This window comes from Coenobita brevimanus, chromosome 60 (genome assembly GCF_032717465.1).
Source record: "Coenobita brevimanus isolate Jiangsu-jjx chromosome 60, ASM3271746v2, whole genome shotgun sequence".
Classification (NCBI taxonomy): domain Eukaryota; kingdom Metazoa; phylum Arthropoda; class Malacostraca; order Decapoda; family Coenobitidae; genus Coenobita; species Coenobita brevimanus.
In genome coordinates, this window is record NC_137013.1 from 41,664,468 (window position 1) to 41,685,873 (window position 21,406).

General features: G+C 39.1%; 2 protein-coding genes across 2 annotated transcripts in view; both read left to right on the top strand.

The window, feature by feature from the left end:
- Window positions 1-8,191, top strand: part of LOC145403256 (ecto-NOX disulfide-thiol exchanger 1) — a 45,120-nt gene extending 36,929 nt beyond the window's left edge. Inside the window, exons 14-18 of the mRNA XM_080275072.1 lie at window positions 2,683-2,802; window positions 3,055-3,195; window positions 4,286-4,478; window positions 6,667-6,787; window positions 8,005-8,191. Coding sequence (XP_080131198.1) covers window positions 2,683-2,802; window positions 3,055-3,195; window positions 4,286-4,478; window positions 6,667-6,787; window positions 8,005-8,095 — 666 coding nt within the window. The 3' untranslated portion in view covers window positions 8,096-8,191. The remainder of the gene's footprint in view (window positions 1-2,682; window positions 2,803-3,054; window positions 3,196-4,285; window positions 4,479-6,666; window positions 6,788-8,004) is intronic.
- A 6,245-nt stretch (window positions 8,192-14,436) lies between these two features.
- LOC145403050 (integral membrane protein 2C) overlaps window positions 14,437-21,406 on the top strand; it is a 48,483-nt gene continuing 41,513 nt past the window's right edge. The window contains exon 1 of the mRNA XM_080274895.1: window positions 14,437-14,544. Within this exon, the coding sequence (XP_080131021.1) occupies window positions 14,464-14,544 (81 nt within the window). The 5' untranslated portion in view covers window positions 14,437-14,463. The remainder of the gene's footprint in view (window positions 14,545-21,406) is intronic.

A 21,406-nucleotide genomic window follows, 5' to 3' on the forward strand; every position in this document is an offset into this window, starting at 1 on the left:
ATTTTATATACTGGCTGGGAATATTCATGCCAAAGTCAGTCTGACCTAACCTGATCTCACCTTGTTCCTTGCAGCTCTGCACATGCAATCTAGTTGTCAGTTTTGTTTATAACAACAGGTAAAAAGTGCATGGATGCAGAGAGAAGGAAAGAGAGGTTTTTAGATGTAAGTTGTAGAGAGAGAGAGAGAGAGACTGGGAGTAAAAGGAGGAGAGAGAAAACTGAAGTGTGCATGGTACCTTGTGGATGCAGCCAGTAGAGCTACTAAAGTGCATGACAAAGAAACAACCCTCAAGGCTGGAATAGGCATAGGCTCAGTTGTGGAGAGGATTGGTAAGAACGGAACAAAAGTTATCATGAACTGAATGTTTGGAAGGGCATGGTAGCTTCCAGACATTTTACTTGTTTGTTTATTTATTTATTTATTTATTTATAAGAATTGGAGAATTATATGGGCAGTTTGCAGTGTCTGATAATGCATTTGAAAGATTTTCACCTATTTTCTGGTTCTTCATTGAAACTGCTTTCTTGTCCTGGTTTGTCCAATCTGTTGTTAGTTCCCAGTCATGGCCAGTACCTGAGTGTGGTGAATGTCCCTGATATAACCATTATTGCTGTGATTCAACCAGGTGAAGAAGTAGCTGTAAATATCATATCCATGCACACTTGACAAAATATAGAGCATTATCTAATGTTCTTAGGAGATAACAAGTACAGCCAGTTAAAGTAGGACAAAACTTAATGATTAGAAGCCTGAGATAATCCTTCATCATCCACAGTACTCTGTAAACATCATACCACTTAACAAGTCTTGAGTTTATATTCAGGGTACTTTACTGTAGTATTGCTGCTATCATTCATTAAAAAGGCCTAAGCAGGTTAGCTGCTTCATAGTGATATTATACACATACCACACATATCTTACACAGAGACACACATGAACACACAATACAAGCAATTTATCTTTAATAGTGTCATGAATTATTCAAATAGAAGAGGTAGACTTTGTGTTTATTGTGAGAGTGCAACAGTTTCAGCCCATCTTAGACCCATTCACATGAATAAGAAGCCAAATAACATACCCAAATAAGAGGGACTGATGCATGTGTTTGGGACCAAGGGAAAAACATTCTAGCACAAGAATGATAACACATTGTAGGGACCACAACAAAACATAAGAAAGATCACTGGTTGTGTCATGAAGCCAACATATATACAATTCATCTGCTTAAGTGACAGATGTACACAAATATTAGGTCCAGCTCCCAGACATCCAGATCCTTCTCCCTGCCATAGTGGCTGTGGACTTAGCAGGTAAGGATTGTGTGTAGCGAGTGGTGAAGCAGGGCAGCCATGTAGGGAACTTGTTTTGAGGCCGCATTCAGATGTCCTTTGTCCCCTCCCATCCTCCTGTCTTCCTGTATCTCCTTCCCTCATTCCACAATCCTTTTCTTCTTCCCCATCCTGCCATCATCATCCTTTTCCTTCCCTTCTTCCACCACCATCCTCACCTTCCCCATCCTTCCACCACCATCTTCTTCCTTCTTTCTCCTTCCACCATACCATTTATCGGCCATCATCACCATTTCCACCATCCTCCTTTATCACCTTCATTTCCTTCCTACCATACTTTTTTCCTCTACCTAATGACACTGCCACACTAAATAGAAACATTGTTAATGATATGTGTTGGTGACAGAGTTATCATTAAAGTTTATAGTCAAGCCCATGCCAGTGTAGAAGTGGTATGAGCATTGTTTTAAACATTCCTGGGAGAGGGTACCAACCATGTTCCCTTCACAAGTCATGTCAGCACCGATACAGGTATGTCATGAACATTATTTTACAGTTTTACCTACAATGGTACTGCTAGCACTACCAACATCACACTTACCAAGATATTGTTGACAATATTGTATGTGACACATGTCACTGACAATTTCAGAACTGGATCCACATCATACCATATTCCTAATATTGTCTCATTATGGCTGAATGATGTTACACGCAGTAATAATTTATACAGTCTGGTGACCACAGTGCCTCTGACCATGTTGCTAGCAGTGTTCCGTTGGTGTAGATGCATCCAAACACTATATTCAGCACACAACAAGACTGTCACTTCTCAGTTTTTTGTGATATCAACTCCAGTGTATTCCACACTCACTCCGTCACCATCAGCCAGTATAACAACCATCATACCTCACAACTGCACTGTATTTACACTTGTACTGTGAATCTGTCGTTGTTGTCAAATTAAAATGCTGATAATGTTCAAGGTGAGTTTCTTTCATCGTTGTCTTTATAGTGTCCTGTATTTATTAGCAGATAGCTGGAAAACAATATATTAATTCCATTGTTCTTTAATTTGTCATGATGCTTATATTTTCACTTACCTTACATTGAAACACATGACAGTTTCATTTGATTTCACCATAACAGACAATATTAGTATTGCATAACTCTACACTGCACATGCTGATGTGACATAATCATGCCATACCCTACATACAGATACTGTACCATGTCATCATGCCATATAGTATTGCATAAATCCTCCATATCATATGCAGTAGCCCACCACCCACCACACCCACCCTCATTCCCCTCCCTTTCCCCCTCCTGGATGCAGCCCCCCACCCCAAGCCTCAGAGTTTGACCCCCCTTCTCTATCACTGTTCAGGAAATCAAAGAAATCCAGCTTGACGAGAGCGACAAGGATGACGCAGAAGAGATGGATGTGTCCGATGAGGAAGATGCCCAACCGCCTCGCAAGAAGATGAGGCAGCATGAGCTGCTTAAGGTGAGTGGTGGCATGACATCAGGCTTTAAGTGAGCTGTGTTTCTGGTCATGATTGAAGGGGTTAAAAGCACACAAACAAAACATTTACAGTATTTATGACTTAAAAACAGCTTTATAACTGATCACAAGCATTGATCTTGAAATAAAGAAAATACAGTGTATGTTAATTTATCATCAGTGACAATTATGAAAACTTTAAACAAGGACTAATTCTACCATAAATGCTCTTAATAAATCACCTATAAATCTCAGGAGGAGAATGACAGCCTTCGATGCCAAATGGAGGCGTACAAGAATGAGGTTGATCTGATTAAAGCTGACCTGAAGTCAGAGGTGGCCACACGTGATGACCAGATTGATGCCTTCAAGAGAACACTTCAAGGCATGCAGCAGGTGAGGCAGATATGCCTGTGTTTACAGTCAGGGGTGAATCCAGGAATAATTTTGAGGTACCCCAACCAGCTGATTACTGTTTGTCAACCAAGAATGGTTTGTATCATCTGTGTGTTGGAGAAGTAAACATAATGACCAGTAGAATATGTAGTCAATATATTTAAAGTATTGTATACTAATTTCAGTTTGACATTAGTAGTAGTTGCAACAATAGATCTATTTGAATGTGAGCCCAGTGGACTGCAGGGTGAAATTGTCCTTCCAGCAGTCCATTATCCTCCTTAGGGGAGATAGAGAGGAAGCTGAAGGATGTGTATATACCCTTAGAGTGGAACCACAGTTGTGTCAATGCTGCCACATGAAGGCATCCCTCCCCAGCACCTCAGTATGATAAAACCAGTGATATTGTCTGGGTAGTTCCCATGGATCCACCCATGATGACAGTGGTGTGTGGTGTGAAGGTGTACAATTCCATCATTTTTAGTGACAAGCAAAGGGCTTAAATTGCATTGAAAAATACTGGATAGAATTTGTTCAGTTATGTGAACCTGGCCTTGGTAGCTAACTTTATCTTGTAGCTACCAGATTAACTCTGTTTCTGCCATTGATGCATGTTGGTATTTCACTCAGGCAGTTACTAATTATGATCAGCTTAAGGAAATCCTAACTAGCAAAAGCATAAAAACTGTCTTGTGTAACAGTTTTCATGCTGTTGGTGAACCTCGGGATTGTGGTGTAGGGTAAAACCAGGCAGAATTCTTTAGTTGAGAAAAGCTGCTTTCAGAAGGTAAAATCATTTTCTTGAAAGATTTTCACTGCTTTTGAGAAAAATTTCATATAGGTGAATACCAGATGATTTAGTTAAGAGGAATCCTAATGAGTAAAGCCATATGGGGAATTTTCTTCAGTCTAATATCAGACAGTTTTGCCTATTTGAGAGAATTAAAGGTTGGTTATTGTTGCCTCAAATGTCAGGACTGAATAGCATAGCCCTTGGTCTCGATTCTCTTTTTTATATGGGACAAAATGGGATTGATGATGATGAGAGCATTCCTAACAGTCAGATTATTTAAGTTAGCGTATATTTCAGACGCTTTCCGAGAATGCTGTGCGAAAACGACAGGATGATGCAAAGATGGCAGAATTGCAGGCCAAGCTGAGGAAACTGAGAGAACAACATGGGGTGGGGGGTGAGGGGGGTGAGGATGATGTAAAGGAAGATGGGGAGGATCTCACACCACTCCCTCCACAGCCCCTCACAGACAAGACAGCCAGGCTAATTGGTCAGTACTACACAAGTATTGAACACTCTTACTCCTATGATGTGTTTTTCAGCTTTAATCATCCTAATTACAGATTACATTATTCAGTGCAGGAAAGGCTTCTCTTAGTAAAGGGGTTAATGAAGGCTGTGTCTAACCCATCCAGTTTAAAAAGTCACCACATAGCTGAATAAAGTTGTCAAAAGGAAGCAAGAATTTTTTTTTCTTAAGAATTATGTCCTCGGAGTGAAGATGTTAAGTTTATTTGCCAATTCATCTTTCTGTCCTTTCACCAGCACATCACACCTGTCTCAGCAACCATTGCATGACTACTATCTGCATTTATGGTGCTTTCAAATCACTCAGCCTGTAGACATTCACAAAACAACCATTCTGCAAAGATCCTGATCACTATTGGCAAGCAAAACAGCATCATCTGCATATGTCAGATTGGAGATATGTCGCCTGACATCATTTATCCCCTTCCCTTTTCCCTAACTTAAGTTTTCACCTCTTTCACAACCCTATATACGTGTGTGTGTGTGTGTGTGTGTGTGTGTGTGTGCATGTGTGTGTTTGAGTAGAATAGGAGATGCTGCATTAAGCCCAAAACAAGGCACATGCTACATACTGCCAGAATTTTTAATTTCCATTTTTATTTTGCAGGCAATGCAGAATGCTCCCATACGCGTGGTTTTTCATAATAATAGTGCTGTATGTACAAATTTTTCTCATTCATTTAAAGTGAGTCCCGTGCCTAATAATGTCACAAAATACTGTACTGTACTCTGTGATGGTGTTCGAATGTTTTGTGGAGTTGGCTGTATATGTCAAGAGATGAAGATTTATTGGTTTTACATGCATGTACGAATATTTCTTGATTTATACTTTTATTCAAATACTCTCAGTGGTTACCAGCAAATGTATTAAAAGAAAAAAACAAAAGATTTTCGTCAAAGAGACTGCGGTTCCCACAGACAGAGATTGCAAGGTCAAAGGAACAAACTCGGCAAAGAATCTATGATTCATCTCTCAACTCATATATGCAGAAACTTTTGACTATCTGATAAGCAAATAATAATTAAAATATGTCTAAAGTATTATTATTTAGAGATGATATGCATAATACAGTCTGTATTTCACAAATACCAACCATTATAACCATTGCTGGAATCTGTTATGTGTAGGGCAAATAGCGAAAAGTATGACAGAGGAGCTATATTAGTACTGTATTCGTCTTTATATGAACTCACACCATTGTAAATTCGTGGATGTTGCTGTCAGGTCATATTAACAGATTTATCTGCTGTAAAAAAATACTGACTTTGGTCTCGGCTCCAGAGCTCCAAGGTGCCAGATGTCTGAGCGTTTATCAGCAGACTTGTCAACATTCAACATGACGCTTCATAATATGTGCTGTGGCTGACTGCAGATCGGACTCAAGAAAGTGGATAACAAGAAAGAAGGATGCAAGAGATGCCAGAGGCTGGGCCAAATTCCCATCTGCCAAGACAGAACCAATAAGAGGAAAGTGTAGGAAACATCTGATAAACCATGTGGCTGTGTTTTGATCTGTAGAGCATGCCCTACTGCAGGCAGCGACCATCTGGTGAAACAACTTTTTTAAAAACATTTGCTGGTGACCACAGAGTATTTCAATAAAAGTTTAAGTAAAGAAATATTCATACATGTGTGTAACTGATAGATCTTCATCTCTTTGACATATACAGCCAACTCCACAAAACATTCGAACAACATCACAAAGTATTTTGTGACCTCATTATTAGGCATGGGACTCATCTTATATGAATGAGAAAAGTTTGTACATAATATTGTTATGAAAAAACGTGCATAAGGGAGCATTCTGAATTGCCCACAAAAAATAATTGGAAACTAGAAATTCTGGCAGTATGTAGTATCTGCCTTACTGCAAATGCTCCTACTGGCATAGGAATGTCACACACCATTGTCTTACTCCAACACTCATACTGAAACACTCAGACATCGTCTACTCATGCCTCACTGCTTTTGAAAAACTCCTTAAAGCATTCCACAGTTTTCCATTGTCTTATTCTGCCACTGAACTAAAGGAGATAATCAAACAAGCAGTAAAGAGGTGAAAATCTTTGTTGTTAAGGTATGTGAACTATAGTGTGCCATAAGGTTTGGGTGATTATAACACTGATAACCACTATCTCTTCTCCTCCAGGCCTGACATCAACCTTCCTGCACATCCACCCCAAAGGTGCCAGTGTGGACTACATCTGGTCTTTCATCCAGCAGTTTGACAAGGAGATCAGACCATCTGACATTGAGGCAATGCTTAACCAGTTAGTATACATCTCTCATGATCATTTTACTACTGCTGCAGTGTACAGGGTGTCCAGTGAAACCTGTCACTCTACAGGAGTTATTCTTGGGCCAATTATGAGTAAAACATTCTGTATCTACGTGAGTCTAGTTCTTCATTTTTATGGAGAGATACTTGCTGATGACCATATGGTCAAAAATGGTCTTCCCCATAATTCACCCATATCATCATCATCATCATCATTTCATCATCATTGTCATTGTCATCATCATCATCATCATCATCATTGTCATCATCATCTTAATCATCATCATCATCATCCATCATCATCATCATCATCATCATCCATCATCATCATCATCATCATTCAGACCTCCTATCCCACCCCAAGGCGGGATCATCATTAAATGTAGCTCTGTAGTAGCAGAGTTGGACCCATGTTCAAATAGCATTTATTGGTCAAAATATATTCAAGAGTAATCTCATGTACAGTAGTTTGAGACATGCTTCATGGGACACCTCATAGAATTACTAAGAATAGTGGAATTTTCTCAAATTCCTCACTATAAGGAGTGTCTCCTAAGGTCAGTGAAACTGGACAAAATAAGACGAGGGTGAAAGTGGCATCATTGTAATGAAGTGGTCTGTTACACTGCTAGAATATGTAGTGTGTTAAGAGTTGCCTGCCTATGAATTAAACATGACTAGCCTTTACATTTCTGACATTCATGCATACATGGTGTAAATATCAACATGTATCATATATAATATCAAAATGCAATATTTGTATGAATGTTATGATGTCTGGAGATGATTGTCATATAAACTTCAGTGCAGTAAAATATGAGAAGTTGTAGACCTTTTGTCTGCATGATTAAATACCAGATATAGTATAGTACTTATATATGTTTGCCAGTGTGATATGTACTTTCAGAGATGTGCATTTAACTTTTTCCAGTTCGTCTGTTTGAGTGGCTGGAAGAATGTGACTAAACGATGTAAGAGAGTGTAAGAAATCTATCTATCTATCTATATATTGCCAGACGCCTCAATCCCGTTTGGGGTGGCCACAAACAAATCGCCTCCAAGTCGCCCTGTCCCCCGCCATTTCACTCCCCTGCTCCCAACTCACACCCCCCTCTCTCATGTTAATAGAGGGAAATCTAGTTTGTATCTACGGCCAGATGTGTCTCCATTAAATGAAGACCTTATCTCTCACTCTTTCTCATATTCCAGATACCCAACAGTGTACAAACAGGTGACCACTGGTGTTGGTGCATGTTTGGAGAGAAAGTGGATCTTCACTGGATTTGAAAGCACGGCGTAGAACCTGGACATATACGTGCGGGTAATGGGGTGATTGAGGAGGGATGAAATTTACATTTCAGCATTATAAGAAAGGACAGAGTGGGGAGATATGATGAATTGGCAAAAACAAGAGGGCTGTGTAGAGAAGCATAAGCCTAATCAAACTTCTCATGGTGCAAGAATGGGACAGACTTAAAGTGCCCCTGTATATAGAGGAAGTTTCATTCATTATGTGAGGAACCACAAATTTGTCTTTAAGTTGTATTAAGAAAAGATATTTAATTGAGTCAGGTGAATATAAGTGTGATTGTGGCCCATCAGAGAGTATGGTGATAAAAGAGCTGTCATTCACTGCAATAGAAATGGTCTTCATTGTTCCTATGTGTGACGTGATGTTGTATCCAGTGGTGTTAAACTGGTCCTTAACTACAAGACATAGACGGTCCATATTCAGTGTTTTGACAATCCTTGTGTTTATAGGAGTAAAGAATGTTGCATAACACTGTACAGGATGTAGTACTGTACAATGTTTTGCATCTGTTTCAACACCCTGTATAAGTTCATGTGTATGGTTGTATAACCTGACAGTTTCTTTTTATGGTTGGTGTGTAAGTGAAATGAAATATGTATGCTGTGTTGAGAAAACTTTCCCAAAGTGTCTTTGTATAGCAGATACTGTCATAGTAACTGTGCACTGGTAGAGCTTTAATGCTCATAAATGCTACACACCGTAATTATCTGAAAACTTACATTTCATATCATGGTTTAGTATTTATTTTTATGAACGGTTTTCTGTGTTCTCATAGGCTTGTCACAGTGGTATATCTTACAGCAACAGAGATTACACTCGCTAGTATTGTTGCATAGCCAGATTGTTGTGATAACGACTGGCTGGAAAATGCTACTTTTGTGTTAAATGTTTAGTAGTATGGTCATTCCTACAGACTGGATAGTTTTTCCATTTCCCATTTAAATTGATCATATTTTATTGAACTGCACTGCACATTTTACATTAATATGATTATTGTGCTAACTAAGAGAGCGTAGGAGAGTCGTGTTGTTGCAAGGAGAGCTACACGTCGAACTGTTTGGAAGGACAAAAATAGGGGAGTACAGTATGTGATAGTACGTTGTGTGTGGTAGGAAGAGGAATCATTGTTGAATGGGGACAGTAATCCAAGATATCACTTGTTGAAGCTGAAGCCATTCTCCACTGGATGTGGCATATTGTAGTAGTTAAGTAGATGTCTTTACACTATACTTTGTTGCTGAAGTCTCTATATTTATTTTTGATGGAAGATTTTCTCCAGCTTAGGGAGCATTGGCTGTTGTGTACAACAGATAAGTGAATGGTACACTCAGGAAAGAGCAAACCTTAAATTAGGACACACCAAGTGGAACAAAAACAGAATTCTAATGCAGGTATTGCTCAGCTCTCACTGTGATGGAGTTGTGTGGATATATCTGATGACAGTCCAGTAAATCAATAAAAAGTATAAGGTTACTACTGTACTTGAGTACATTGCAAATATTCCCGTAGGAACTTTAATAGCTTTAAATAATGCAGAAACAAATGTGTATGCTTGTTAATAAAGCCTAACCCTTATAACCAAGAGATGTTCCACCTGAGATTAGAAAAAAAACATCCATCCATCCATCATCCAATCCTGTGTTGCCCCATGAGGAGCGTAGGAGCCTGGGGCTAGGCAAGTTGATCCTGACATTTAAGATGAGAGTGACCGGCCTCACTCGTTACTGAGTGGCATTATGTGAGCAATAAACCAGAAAAAAATAAATAAATAAAAAAAATTGGCTGTGGAAGATAAAATTAACATTCCCAGCTTTAAGAGGTTGTGATTGTTTCTGAGCTTACAGAGGAGGGAGATCTCATCTGAGTTGAAAGTAATGTAAGAAGCATCTCTGGGTTGAAGAGGTTAAGCTATAAAACCAAAATTAATACAGTTAAACATCATTACTGTGGACCTTCATCGGTTATTGGACTGAGCTTTGTACAGTGTAAAAGTCCAGTAGGTTTAAGATGTGATAAAAGCTCAGTCTGATATATTGAGGGTTAGGTACAGTCAGATTAATCTCTTCAATACAATGATATGTTTTAGCATATTCTTGATGCCTTCAGGTGATTTTATTCAGTTTGCAAAAGCTTCTTCTTGTGTAAATGTTAAAGCTTTATCTAATCCCTCCAGTTCAAAAAAAATCATAAGCTGACTATAATAATCCACAGGCAGCAAGAAAAGAATGAAAAATGTCATTGAATTGAAGAATCTTAGTGAAACAGAACCTGGGCAGTATTTCTACATGTTTTGGTATATGTAGCAGATCTGAGTAACAGAAAGTTTAACTAGAAGTGTTGTATGTTAATGTGATGAGTGCTACATTATTTAGATTTTCATAAATGCCATTTGTTTCAGAGAGCTTTGAAGTGTTGTGAGAGAAATATTCTTTTTTGTTGAGTACTGTATGGCATCATTTTCTTCATCATCCTGACCATTTTTCCACATAATGGTGGAGTGTGGTAGGATCCACAAGCAAGGAAAACGAAAGTACAGGAAGTTAGTGGGAAAACTCTCATGAGTATGCCCACTGAAAGGAGCCACATGACTATACTTGCATCATTCAAGCCTGCAGAATCTTGGCTTCACATCACAGGTTAGCTGCATAGAATGATGATCATGATCTCAATGATGAAGCTTCTAGGCAATCATGTATTAATTGAAATGTAAAAACTGCATTGCATCAAGGTTCCATACTATTTTATCTTTTATAGTTTATACACATCAATATGTTGATGTATTTCTTTGTTTTATTCTTGCTGCTGCTAGATGATATTTAGCTTAGATGAGCCAGCTGGTAATGAGGGGACAAATGCAGGCCATTTCCAGTGCCTCCTGTTTACATTGTCTCTCTCAGGATGCTGAAAGTCATCTGGAGGTAGCAAGAAAAAAACTGAAAGTTCACTGTCTACAGCACCTTGTGATTACATATTTGTACCACCACGTATGTCGCTTTGCACTTTCAACAAGAACCAGATTTTAGTATTGCTTAATGTATTGCACTGGGATTCATGTACAGTTATTCACATGACCTATAAACCCTCACGCCCCCTTGATGGACGTTTAGCTGAATAAAATCTTATGTTGTCAGCTGGAGTAGAATGGCAGAGTTGGTCTGATTGTGAGAGTGTTAAGTATTTGTAGATTATGTGGTGAATATTACACTACCTTGTGCATTACCACAGCACATATCAGTAGCCTCCTAACCTCAAGGTTCTGTAAAGGTCTGTTTTGTTGTCAGGTAAGGGGATTCCTCAGCACCTCTTCCTCAGCAGTTTATTTTTGTTTATGACAAGTAAAGCATGTGTCATTTATGCAGTCCGTGATGATATAAAAATTATTGATAAAAAGTACATAAGTTAAATCTCTTGTCATTTATGCAGTGTATGTCAGTGTTATAAAAATCATCATCATCATCATCACAATCATCATCATCATCATCATCATCTGGACCTCCTTACCCACCCTAGGGCAGGGTGCGGAGTAGCACGTCCAGACAGCCAAGGTTTTGCCCAATCTAGTTGGCCACACCTCCATTCACTCATCATTCAAGCCCCCAGAATCTTGGCTGTATCTGATACATCAGAAACATTCATTACATTTTGTAGCTTCACATAAACATTTAGCTTAAAAAATACACTGTGTAAATATCATACAAGAGAGTGATGAGCAGAGATGTGCAAAATAAGCCTTAAAGGAAGAGATGTTGGAGAGACTTCTAAGCTGACAGGTATACAGGCCGAAGAGTGAGAAGGTGCTCCAGCAATAATGTGAAAAGGAGGTTAAGCTACTTTCCTTCCAAATAGCCATCCTGGTTAACCCCTGTATTTCAGTGACATACGGTATAATTACAGTTGTGCTATTTTCAGAATCTTCAGTTCAGCGTAGGAGAGACTTTGCAAATTGAAGAGGTTTATTATAGCTTTTATTAACCCTTTTAGACAAGAGGCAATTCCTTAGTTGTCTGGAAGTACCAAGATCATAATAAATAATATATCATCAGAATGAAGGGATTATACTTTGGGATTGGGCAGTAGGCAGTGGGTAGATAGGCTTCCACCATACTTTCATTTTTTATTTATATTTTTTGCATCGTAAAAGACATCAGTTTAGAGATACATCACATTTAAATATTGCATTGAGCAGTTTTGTATATGTCTTGTAATTTTGCTACATTGAAGACCCTGAGCTAGAGCTGGAGCTTTAAGCCATTCTTCATGGGTAGCTGAAAGATGTGCTGGCCTTTGTGGACGTTATTTAATTACCTCTTCAATCCACCGACATAATTTTTAGAATATTTATGTTCCCTTCAGACAATCTTGTTAACTTTTGAGAAGCCATCTACCATGACAGTGTTAGAAACAGCCTCCATTATCCCCTCCACAGTCTCTTTTCTCTGTAAGCAAAATAAAATTGTCCACATGGGAAGGGTAAAATATACGTTATTGGATTGAATGTAAATAGATACATCAGGACAGTTTGTTTTAAAGGAGTGATTTTGTGTGTGTGTGTGTGTGTGTGTGTGTGTTGGTAATTTATGAATTTAAAATAGAATATAACAAGACAAATGTAACATGTAAAAAGTTCCAGCTTTTTACCATGGCAGATTCTCAAAATTCAGAATAGTATTAGGCAGTACTTATGCAAGGATAATGCTTTGGCACATCCCACACAGTAATGGAGAAAGAGTTAATGACATTGCAACCACCATATAGAGTGGTAGAGGAGCAGTGAAAGATCGTCCATGTAATATGTCCAAGCCTTTTGTGAAGTGTTACTTTTCTTCCTTATTCTATCTTTCATAAGTAAATTTTAATGTATACTAAGTATACAGTGTAGCAGCGGAAATTATATGAGTATTCTAATGGTTGCCTTTATTTTGTCTCCTCACTTTGTAACTTTACAATTTGTACTGTAGTTATATCTAGTAATCCTTGGAACAGTTTGACTACAGTATATAATTGAGTCACCCATCCATGTTAGGCACGTGCAAGCCAGCTTCTGTAATATTTATTGTTAAAGGCATGGAAGAGAAAAAAAAAAAAAGAGAATTGAAGCGATGGGATGGAAACAAAAGGACTGAAAATTTATGTTGGTAAAACAAAGGTTATGATCATTGGGTATGAGGGTAGTAATGTCATGGAATAGGGTGTATGGCCTTGTAGTGTGTAAAATGAGAGCTGGGAGGAATTAGATCCAATGCAGAACTTGTAATAGATGATCCACAAAAATGCAGTAGTGATTGAGATACACTGCCAGGGAGAGGTTTTCAGTGTGCTGTATGTATGGGTATTTTGGCTGTAGGCGATAGAAAGGAAAATGTATATTGCTGTGTCATTGTGTACAGTATGCCCACTTTGAGTATCTCGCCTCTGCTAAAGAATTTTTGGCGTTGGTCTAAGCAGAGTACCTAAATGCATCCACGACAGTTAAAGGATTAGCACGCTTCACTATTTAGCCACTAAATCGAAAATATGTGAAGCAGAGTTTATCAAGCAAGAAAAAAAAAAAAGCTTTATACCATCATCGACCCTAACTTTGCTTTCCATGTTCAGATGGAACTCGGTGAAACGTGGGGACAGGTTAATCCTAACCGAATCATACCTCGCAACATTTGTTGCGCCCGATACAATAAAGTGAGTTCCATCTGCTACTACGCTACTATCGCGTATGCATTACACCTTAAAGTAATCCTCTTTATTTGCACGTATATGATGAGCCAAGTGTATTGGTTAGCAGAGTTTTTATACCCTTAGTTCTGTATTTACTACGCCCCCTCCCCCCCTAAAAAAAAATCCATCCGCAGTATATGATCGACGTTGCGAGAAGTAAAATGTTTCTTCCCACACTTTACAGTATTAATGTAAGCAAAAACATATACTAATTATCTTCAACAAATTTTAATGAACGATTATATGTATCCTCTAGAATACCCCTAATGTGGAAGATGTTCCTTCACTGAGCACTAAATGACGGATAGTAGAATCGAATCCCTTCATGTTTGAAATGAAAATTTTTGCTTTATCATCAGTATTATAAGATATATGTAACATATATGAAATTGAGTTGAAGCATTCTGCGTGGCTTTTAAAGAATGTTCTGTGTAAGCATTTAAATGTATATATTGGTATTATACAATGGCATTTACAGCTGTGCGCTAAACGCGCCTGTCTCCCTCAAGGAGTCAGAAACTTTCACTCTCGAGAAATTCAGTCGCTTATATAGTTGTATTGATCCTCTGCACAGACGGCAGTACGGAGCTTAGTTGTGGTTGAGCCTGTGCAGAGGGTGGTTGTGTGACTTTGCCACCGTCAAAATGACCATCGTTACCAAACCTAAGACGGAGAAGAAGGTGGACAAGCCACTAGGAAAGCCGCTTGTGGCCGCAGATGCAACGGTGAGTGCAGAGTTAAGATTAAACTACCTATTTTCCCATGGGGACCCCTTCACGAACCGCTCCCATTTATACTACGTTATCAAAGTGGGACACGTATATGGGAATAATTGATGTATTTAAAATTAATGTGTTTATAATGTGTGATTAGCCCCGCATGATAGGAACTGTTTTTGAATTTTATACTTTTAGTTACTTTGATGGAAGTACTACGTAGTTAAACGTATTATTTGTGTACCGTATCACGTAGGGTAAATTACGGCACGTCTTTTGTGTAGTTAGTGTACTGTAGTTAATACTGCCCTTTCTAACTGTAGGACCTCTATTTTGTAATGTTTGCTGTTGCCTTCACTGAAGTCTCTAACTGTACAATATTTGGTTGTTTTGTAGTACGGCGTGAACGGTATGAGTAATGACGTTATGTAAAAGTTTGATCGTGACTGGAATTTGGAATGACCACTTCCTTGCGATGACACAAATTACTTTTTGTACCTATCAGACACATTTATTTAGAACAGTAGGGATTCCACTTCGGGAACTTAACCATAGCCGTCATGAACCCATTGATTACTAGGAATGGGCGGATCCACGGGTATTTTTGAGGTGTTGACCATATTATTTTCCAAAATAATGGAGGTTCGACATCTTGCACGAAACCTACTAAGTAACATTTGTCAGGAAGGACGGTTTAGGTGGGAAAAATAAACAGTAATCAGTATTTTTTTTTTTTTCTTTTTAATGTATATACTATTTAGTACTGTGAAAAAAGAAAATAATAATAATGTACAAAGGCAACTCTGTACCATTGCATGATAACTTGTCCTACCCCAGTTTGGTGTCTGAATGAGGTAAAAAATATTATACAGTATATATATATATATTGTAATGTTTTATCAAATAGTCAGTGTTATCATTTCTGGTAGTTTTTATGCGTCGATTTATGTACATTACTGGAATATACTTATTGTTATTACTACGGTATTATTATTGTTATTTAGTCTGTCTATCTATATATAGCCCAACGCCCCAGTCTCGCAAAGGGTGGCCGCAGACAAAATGCCTCCAAGTCATTCTGTCACCCACCATTTGACTACCCGGTACCCTCCCCCCAACTCACTACCCCCTCCCTCATATACCTCTCAACTCCATCCCTCCACCTCATCCTCGGTCTTCCCCTCCCTCTCCCTCCACCTCACCTACATACACCCTCTTAGTCAGTCTTTCATTCTCCATTCTCTCCACATGTTCAAACCACCTCAGTGTATTTCTCCTAATCTTCTCATCCACACCCACTCCACAATGTTTTCACTTCTTCATTCGTCAACCTGTCCCTCCATGTCACTCCACGTGCTCCTCTCAAGTAGCTCATTTCCACTGCTGTCACTCTTGACTTGTTCCCCTCTTGCAAGGTCCATGCCTCGCTTCGATAAGTCAGGGTAGGGATCACAATACTGTCATGCAGTGACTTCATAACTTCCATACTCACCTCCCTATTTCTCATCACTGCTTTCAGTGAACCAACAACCTTCTTTCCCTGCTGTACCCTTTCACGCACTTCATCCCCCAAGGTTCCATCCTTACACATCACACTACCCAAGTACTTGAATGCACTCACATTCTCCATATCCTCGCCATCCAACTTCACTGTGCATTCTGACTTCATTCCTCTCAAACACCATAACTTTACACTTGTTTACATTAACTTTCAGATTCCTCTTCCTGCACACTGTCCCAAATTCATTCACCAAACCTTGCAGCTCCCATTCGTCTTCACTCAACAATACTGTATCATCAGCAAACAACAACACCGGAATCTTCCAAATCTCACCCCCATTCATTAGAGCCAGCCCCACATCCACTGCCCTACCTTGCACCTCCTTTACAATGCCATCCATGTATATATTAAACAGCCATGGAGACATCACACAACCCTGTTTCAGTTCCACACTGAGATCACAGAACTCACTTAGCTCACCATCCACTTGCACCATAGCCCTAGCTCCTTCGTACAGACTCTTCACAGCACTCAACAGTTTCCCCTCCACACCATATATTCTCAGTACCTTCCACATACCTTTTCTATCTATTCTGTCATAAGCTTTCTCCAAGTCCATCTTCTCTAGATACTTCTCCACTAAACATCTTAGAACAAATATCTGATCTACGCACCCTTTTCCCTTCCCAATAATTATCTCATCCCTTCCTGGCCTCAGGTTGACTTTTTTCCTTCTTCATGGTTATGTTGATTAAAATACCAAATAATTTCTCCCATATTTTCAGCATGCTGACACTGATTTGTGATAGGTGGTGGCAACCATCATCCACTCACTTGATGTAGTGCTACCTACTTATTCCTTCACCTTTATCATTCTTTTTCTGTGTCAGCCCTCCTATCCTATTTCCCTCATCTTTTTTGCCACTTTTTATTACTCTTCTTTCATTTTCAGGTGACTCTACATTGAGTGACAAGCTTAATGGTTTCCTGTAATCCAGGAAACCGTTTACAACGCTGGGTGGTAACCATATGACAAACTCGCACATGTACCTTATGTGTCAACAAGTGGGTTGGTGAAGGGTTAGCGACCCTCTCCATAAAACCACTAACCCAGAGACAAATGGCCACCCCTAATGGGATTATGGCATCTGGCTATAGATCGATTGATAGTTTTCAGCATGCAATTGTACCACAGTTTCTCTCCAAGCCTTCCACTTATGTAGGGATAGGCAAATCAGTTTTTTAGGTGTCGGTAGATGGCAGTATTCCTCCAGTTTACTGAGGAGTCAACAGCTAAAATGAATGGAACATCAAACAGGTGACATATAATTTGCTGTGTAGATATTACGCTGCCTTTGTCATGGGGACTTCTTTAGCAACATCTGATAGGTTTGTTGTGACAAGCCTAATGGTTTCCTGTAATCCAGGAAACCGTTTACAACGCTGGGTGGTAACCATATGACAAACCCACACATGTACCTTACGTGTCAACAAGTGGGTTTGTGGAGGGTTAGTGACCCTCTCCGTAAAACCACTAACCCAGAGACAAATGGCCACCCCTAATGGGATTATGGCATCTGGCAATAGATCGATTGATAGTTTTCAGCATGCAATTGTACCACAGTTTCTCTCCAAGCCTTCCACTTATGTAGGGATAGGCAAATCAGTTTTTTAGGTGATGATGAAGATGGATGCCTTAAGTGGTGACACTGATGTGGCCAGCTGTCTCAGTTGCCTGGTTACCGTATTCAAACATCCAGCAACTACTTCCCTGTTCCTCCATGAAGGAGGGTGGTGGAGTACAGGACAGTTTAAGCCTTTAGTCCACTGGGTTCACATTCCAGATGAGCCTGAAGCTGCACCATTTACAGGGCACTACTGCTACCTGTCTTGCTGATACAGGGTGTGGTTTTTAAGTGAGGATCTTTTTAATTTAATTCCATATAGTGCTAAGGAATCTCTAAGCTGAATAAAACTGCCTAGAGGAAGCAGAAGTGAAGTTAAAATGTCATTGTATTAAAGAGGTTTTTGGAGACTGTATTTTCATCTGGGAGAACTGGGCTGCTCCAATTACATACATTACAGTACTTGAATACTAAAGTTGTGGTTGCATGAAAGAAGATAATATATGAGGTAGGAATGGGTCCTTTGGGTTGCCACTCAAATCAGCCTTTCAGTATGGCTGTACTGTACTTGGTTATCCAGAGCTGAAATGGATTAGGTGTCTCTGTCAGGTTTGAGTAAGTGTGCCATACAGTATTTGTATCCTATGAGGGGTCTCCTAATTGGAATAAAACTGTATGGAGGTAGCAAGAGCAATGTGAAAAATACAGGTAATAGTACTCAAGTGGTAGGATATAACAGCGTGGAAATATTGTTAAAGTACCGGTATGGTACCAGTAGCTACTGTAGCCTACTGTATACCATACTCCTTTCACCCAACTTGGTCCAGATTTTTGCCTTTTGCAGCCTATTTTACAAAGCATAGTGGAAGAAATATTTAATACCATGGCCCCTCATCCAAGTCATAGCACCTCTTTGTGACTGGTACCTGGTACTGTATGCCAGTGTTAATCTCATGTTGCAACTGACTACCGTATTCAAGATGGAAAGGTGCTAATTGTAGGCCAAGTTGGATTTTAAAAATGAGTTTAGTTCCTCACCTCTTGCCATGAAAAATCATGCTAACACTGAATATCAAATGAATTTGTCCACTTCTTCACTACCGTATAGCATGTCTAATCTGACAGAGCCTTCTGGTTTAGCACAGTTGGAAGGTAACTGTAGTTAGACTGAAGAGCTGGTATGTCTAGTAACTAGGGAAGCTCATTCCTCATACCCTACAGTTAAAGCTCATACAGTTTTGTACAACCAGGATTTGCTAGTCAAGTTATGGGAGTGACCCAGTTCTGTGAGATGAAAACAACAAAAGATTCAATAAGTTGTTGGTACTGACAGTCCCCATTATAAATCAGGTTTTTGGATGAGTAGGTACCGGTACTGTTAAGTAGGTAGGCAGACAGGCAAGAGGGAAGGAAGTTAGGCAAGCAGGTACAATAGTTAAGGAAACAAACACGAAGGTAAAGTACGGTAGGTAGGAAAGTATACCATACAGTAGTGTTCCAAAATATCACAACTTTTTCCATACAGTTGGAACTGTGGGGGACACTTATTAATCAGCTTATAGATAGCAGTGGAACTTTAACATCAGGGTTGTATAATTGACAGGACAGAGTAGGACAAGGGAATGTTAAAATGTCATTATATAAAGAGGACTTGTACTGGGAAGAAAATACAACCAATGTGAAGCACGTTTTACCCTCTTTGCATGTAAATTTTCATACACCAGCCAGCCAGCTTAGTATGGAACCTGTGACATTGTTTGATGCATAATTCATTTTGTCGTCTCAGAGACACCCTAAACTGTTGCAGCTGCCTGATACCTGAATTGCACTTGCAGTGATGGGGTTTGTATCTAAGCAGAGATTTTATACAGTACCATATATGATTTTGTAAAGTTCATGGTCATCCATACTGCATAAGAAAATTATGGTTGCTGGTACCATCTGAAATATGATGGTATATATACTGTTGGCCACTATGAATGGAATGCACCCCATTCCTGATTTATGGTGCATAGGCATGTGTATTTTATGAAAGTTGATGTACAGCTTGCTTACTGGTAGTTGAGGGAAGGAGATGTGGAATTTGCTTTGTGAAGAAATATTCATGTACATGGTACTGATTTAATGTCTAAGGTATTGGTCGAGTTGTACTGTAATATCAGCATAGTGGTTGCATTTAAAAGGGGTTGCTTACTTGTATTGGTAATTCAAGCTTACCTCTTTACTTAGAAACTATGATAGCCACCACCATTATAATACTGTAAACCTGTCAGCAACAACTTCACACCAGTGGCATACTCCTTATAGCCACAATAGTAGTCTTTCTAACTTCAAACAGTTTTATTCAGTATAGGAGAGAGATTTCAAGCTGAAGGAATTAGATATGAGATTTGTAAACCCCATCAGTACCATACTTTAAATTTTTCTTAGGCTGATTAAAAACATCCAGTTGTAGCTGTCATAGAAAAAAAGAATATACTAGATTGGAGGAGCTAATGACACAGCCATACTGCATAGTCTGGCTTCGTGATAATCGTACAGAATAGTCTATCTATCCATCTATTGCCAGACGCCTCAATCCCGTTTGGGGTGGCCACAAACAAATCGCCTCCACGTCGTCCTGTCCCCCGCCATTTCACTGCCCTGCTCCCAACTCACACCCCCCTCTCTCATATACAGAATAGGCTTTATAGTTATGGAACTGGTAATTTTTTATTTCCTCCCTGTAAGTATTAGAAGATTGGCTACCATCAACCCGAGAAGGTAATACCATAGGTGTTAAATGTGACTCCTAGTTAAGAAAATCATCTGCAAGTAGAGCTAGAGTCTGTGCCTAGATTCATGCATGCTGTACTTTACAAAATGTTATGACTTATCTTGGGTTTCTTCTGTGAGAATGATTAGCTGGTTTGAGCACTTGGTATAGCTCACAGTGTATAGAAAACACCATCTATGCACCATGGGCAGCCTCAGTGTGGGGATTCAATAAAAAGCAGCTTGGTGTTATTTCATTTTATTTGAGTTTTTCCTTCATTATATTTGCATTTATGTTTACTAGGAAGTGGGACTGGTTTTAGTGACTGTAGCTTAAGTTGAGAAGTTGGCTCAGAATGATAAGAGCAGTTGACAGTGTTATATTTATTACCTTGATGTGGTACTTCTGGATATTTGAGTACACTGTAGGTCAGATCATACCAGGATACAGAAGGAAGAAATATTATATTGCTATTTAGGTATTTGCCGTACAGTACATTATTACTTGTAGTGTGCCAAAAATGTAAATAAAAGTGAAGCAGAAGGCTTATATTGGCAAAGCAGCAACATCACATCCATCATTCGTGCTGTAATCAACTTTGTACCTCATCCTTTGGGCTTTCACTTTCTTGTGGTCAGTGTCCCCAAAGAAATCAAGGAATTGCTGTAGACTCCCCCACTCCATCAGAACATACTGGTACGGTAATAAATTGTTTGGGTGATGAATGCGAATATTATGTACAGTAACAGTACAGTACTGGTAGCTGTGTGTTGTATTATAATGGTTGCCATACTGTACGGTATTGTCCATGGGGGTAGTTTAAAAGAGTTCTACCAGTACCCTTGTATGTGACCTTAAAAAGGCAAGATTAAGGGACTGGATATATCCTTATATTAGTCCCTTCAGTCTGTGTATATATATTTCATTGTAATCAAGCGACCATTAGACAATTTAATGCAGGCTTAGAGAGATGTCATTGTAATGGAAGGG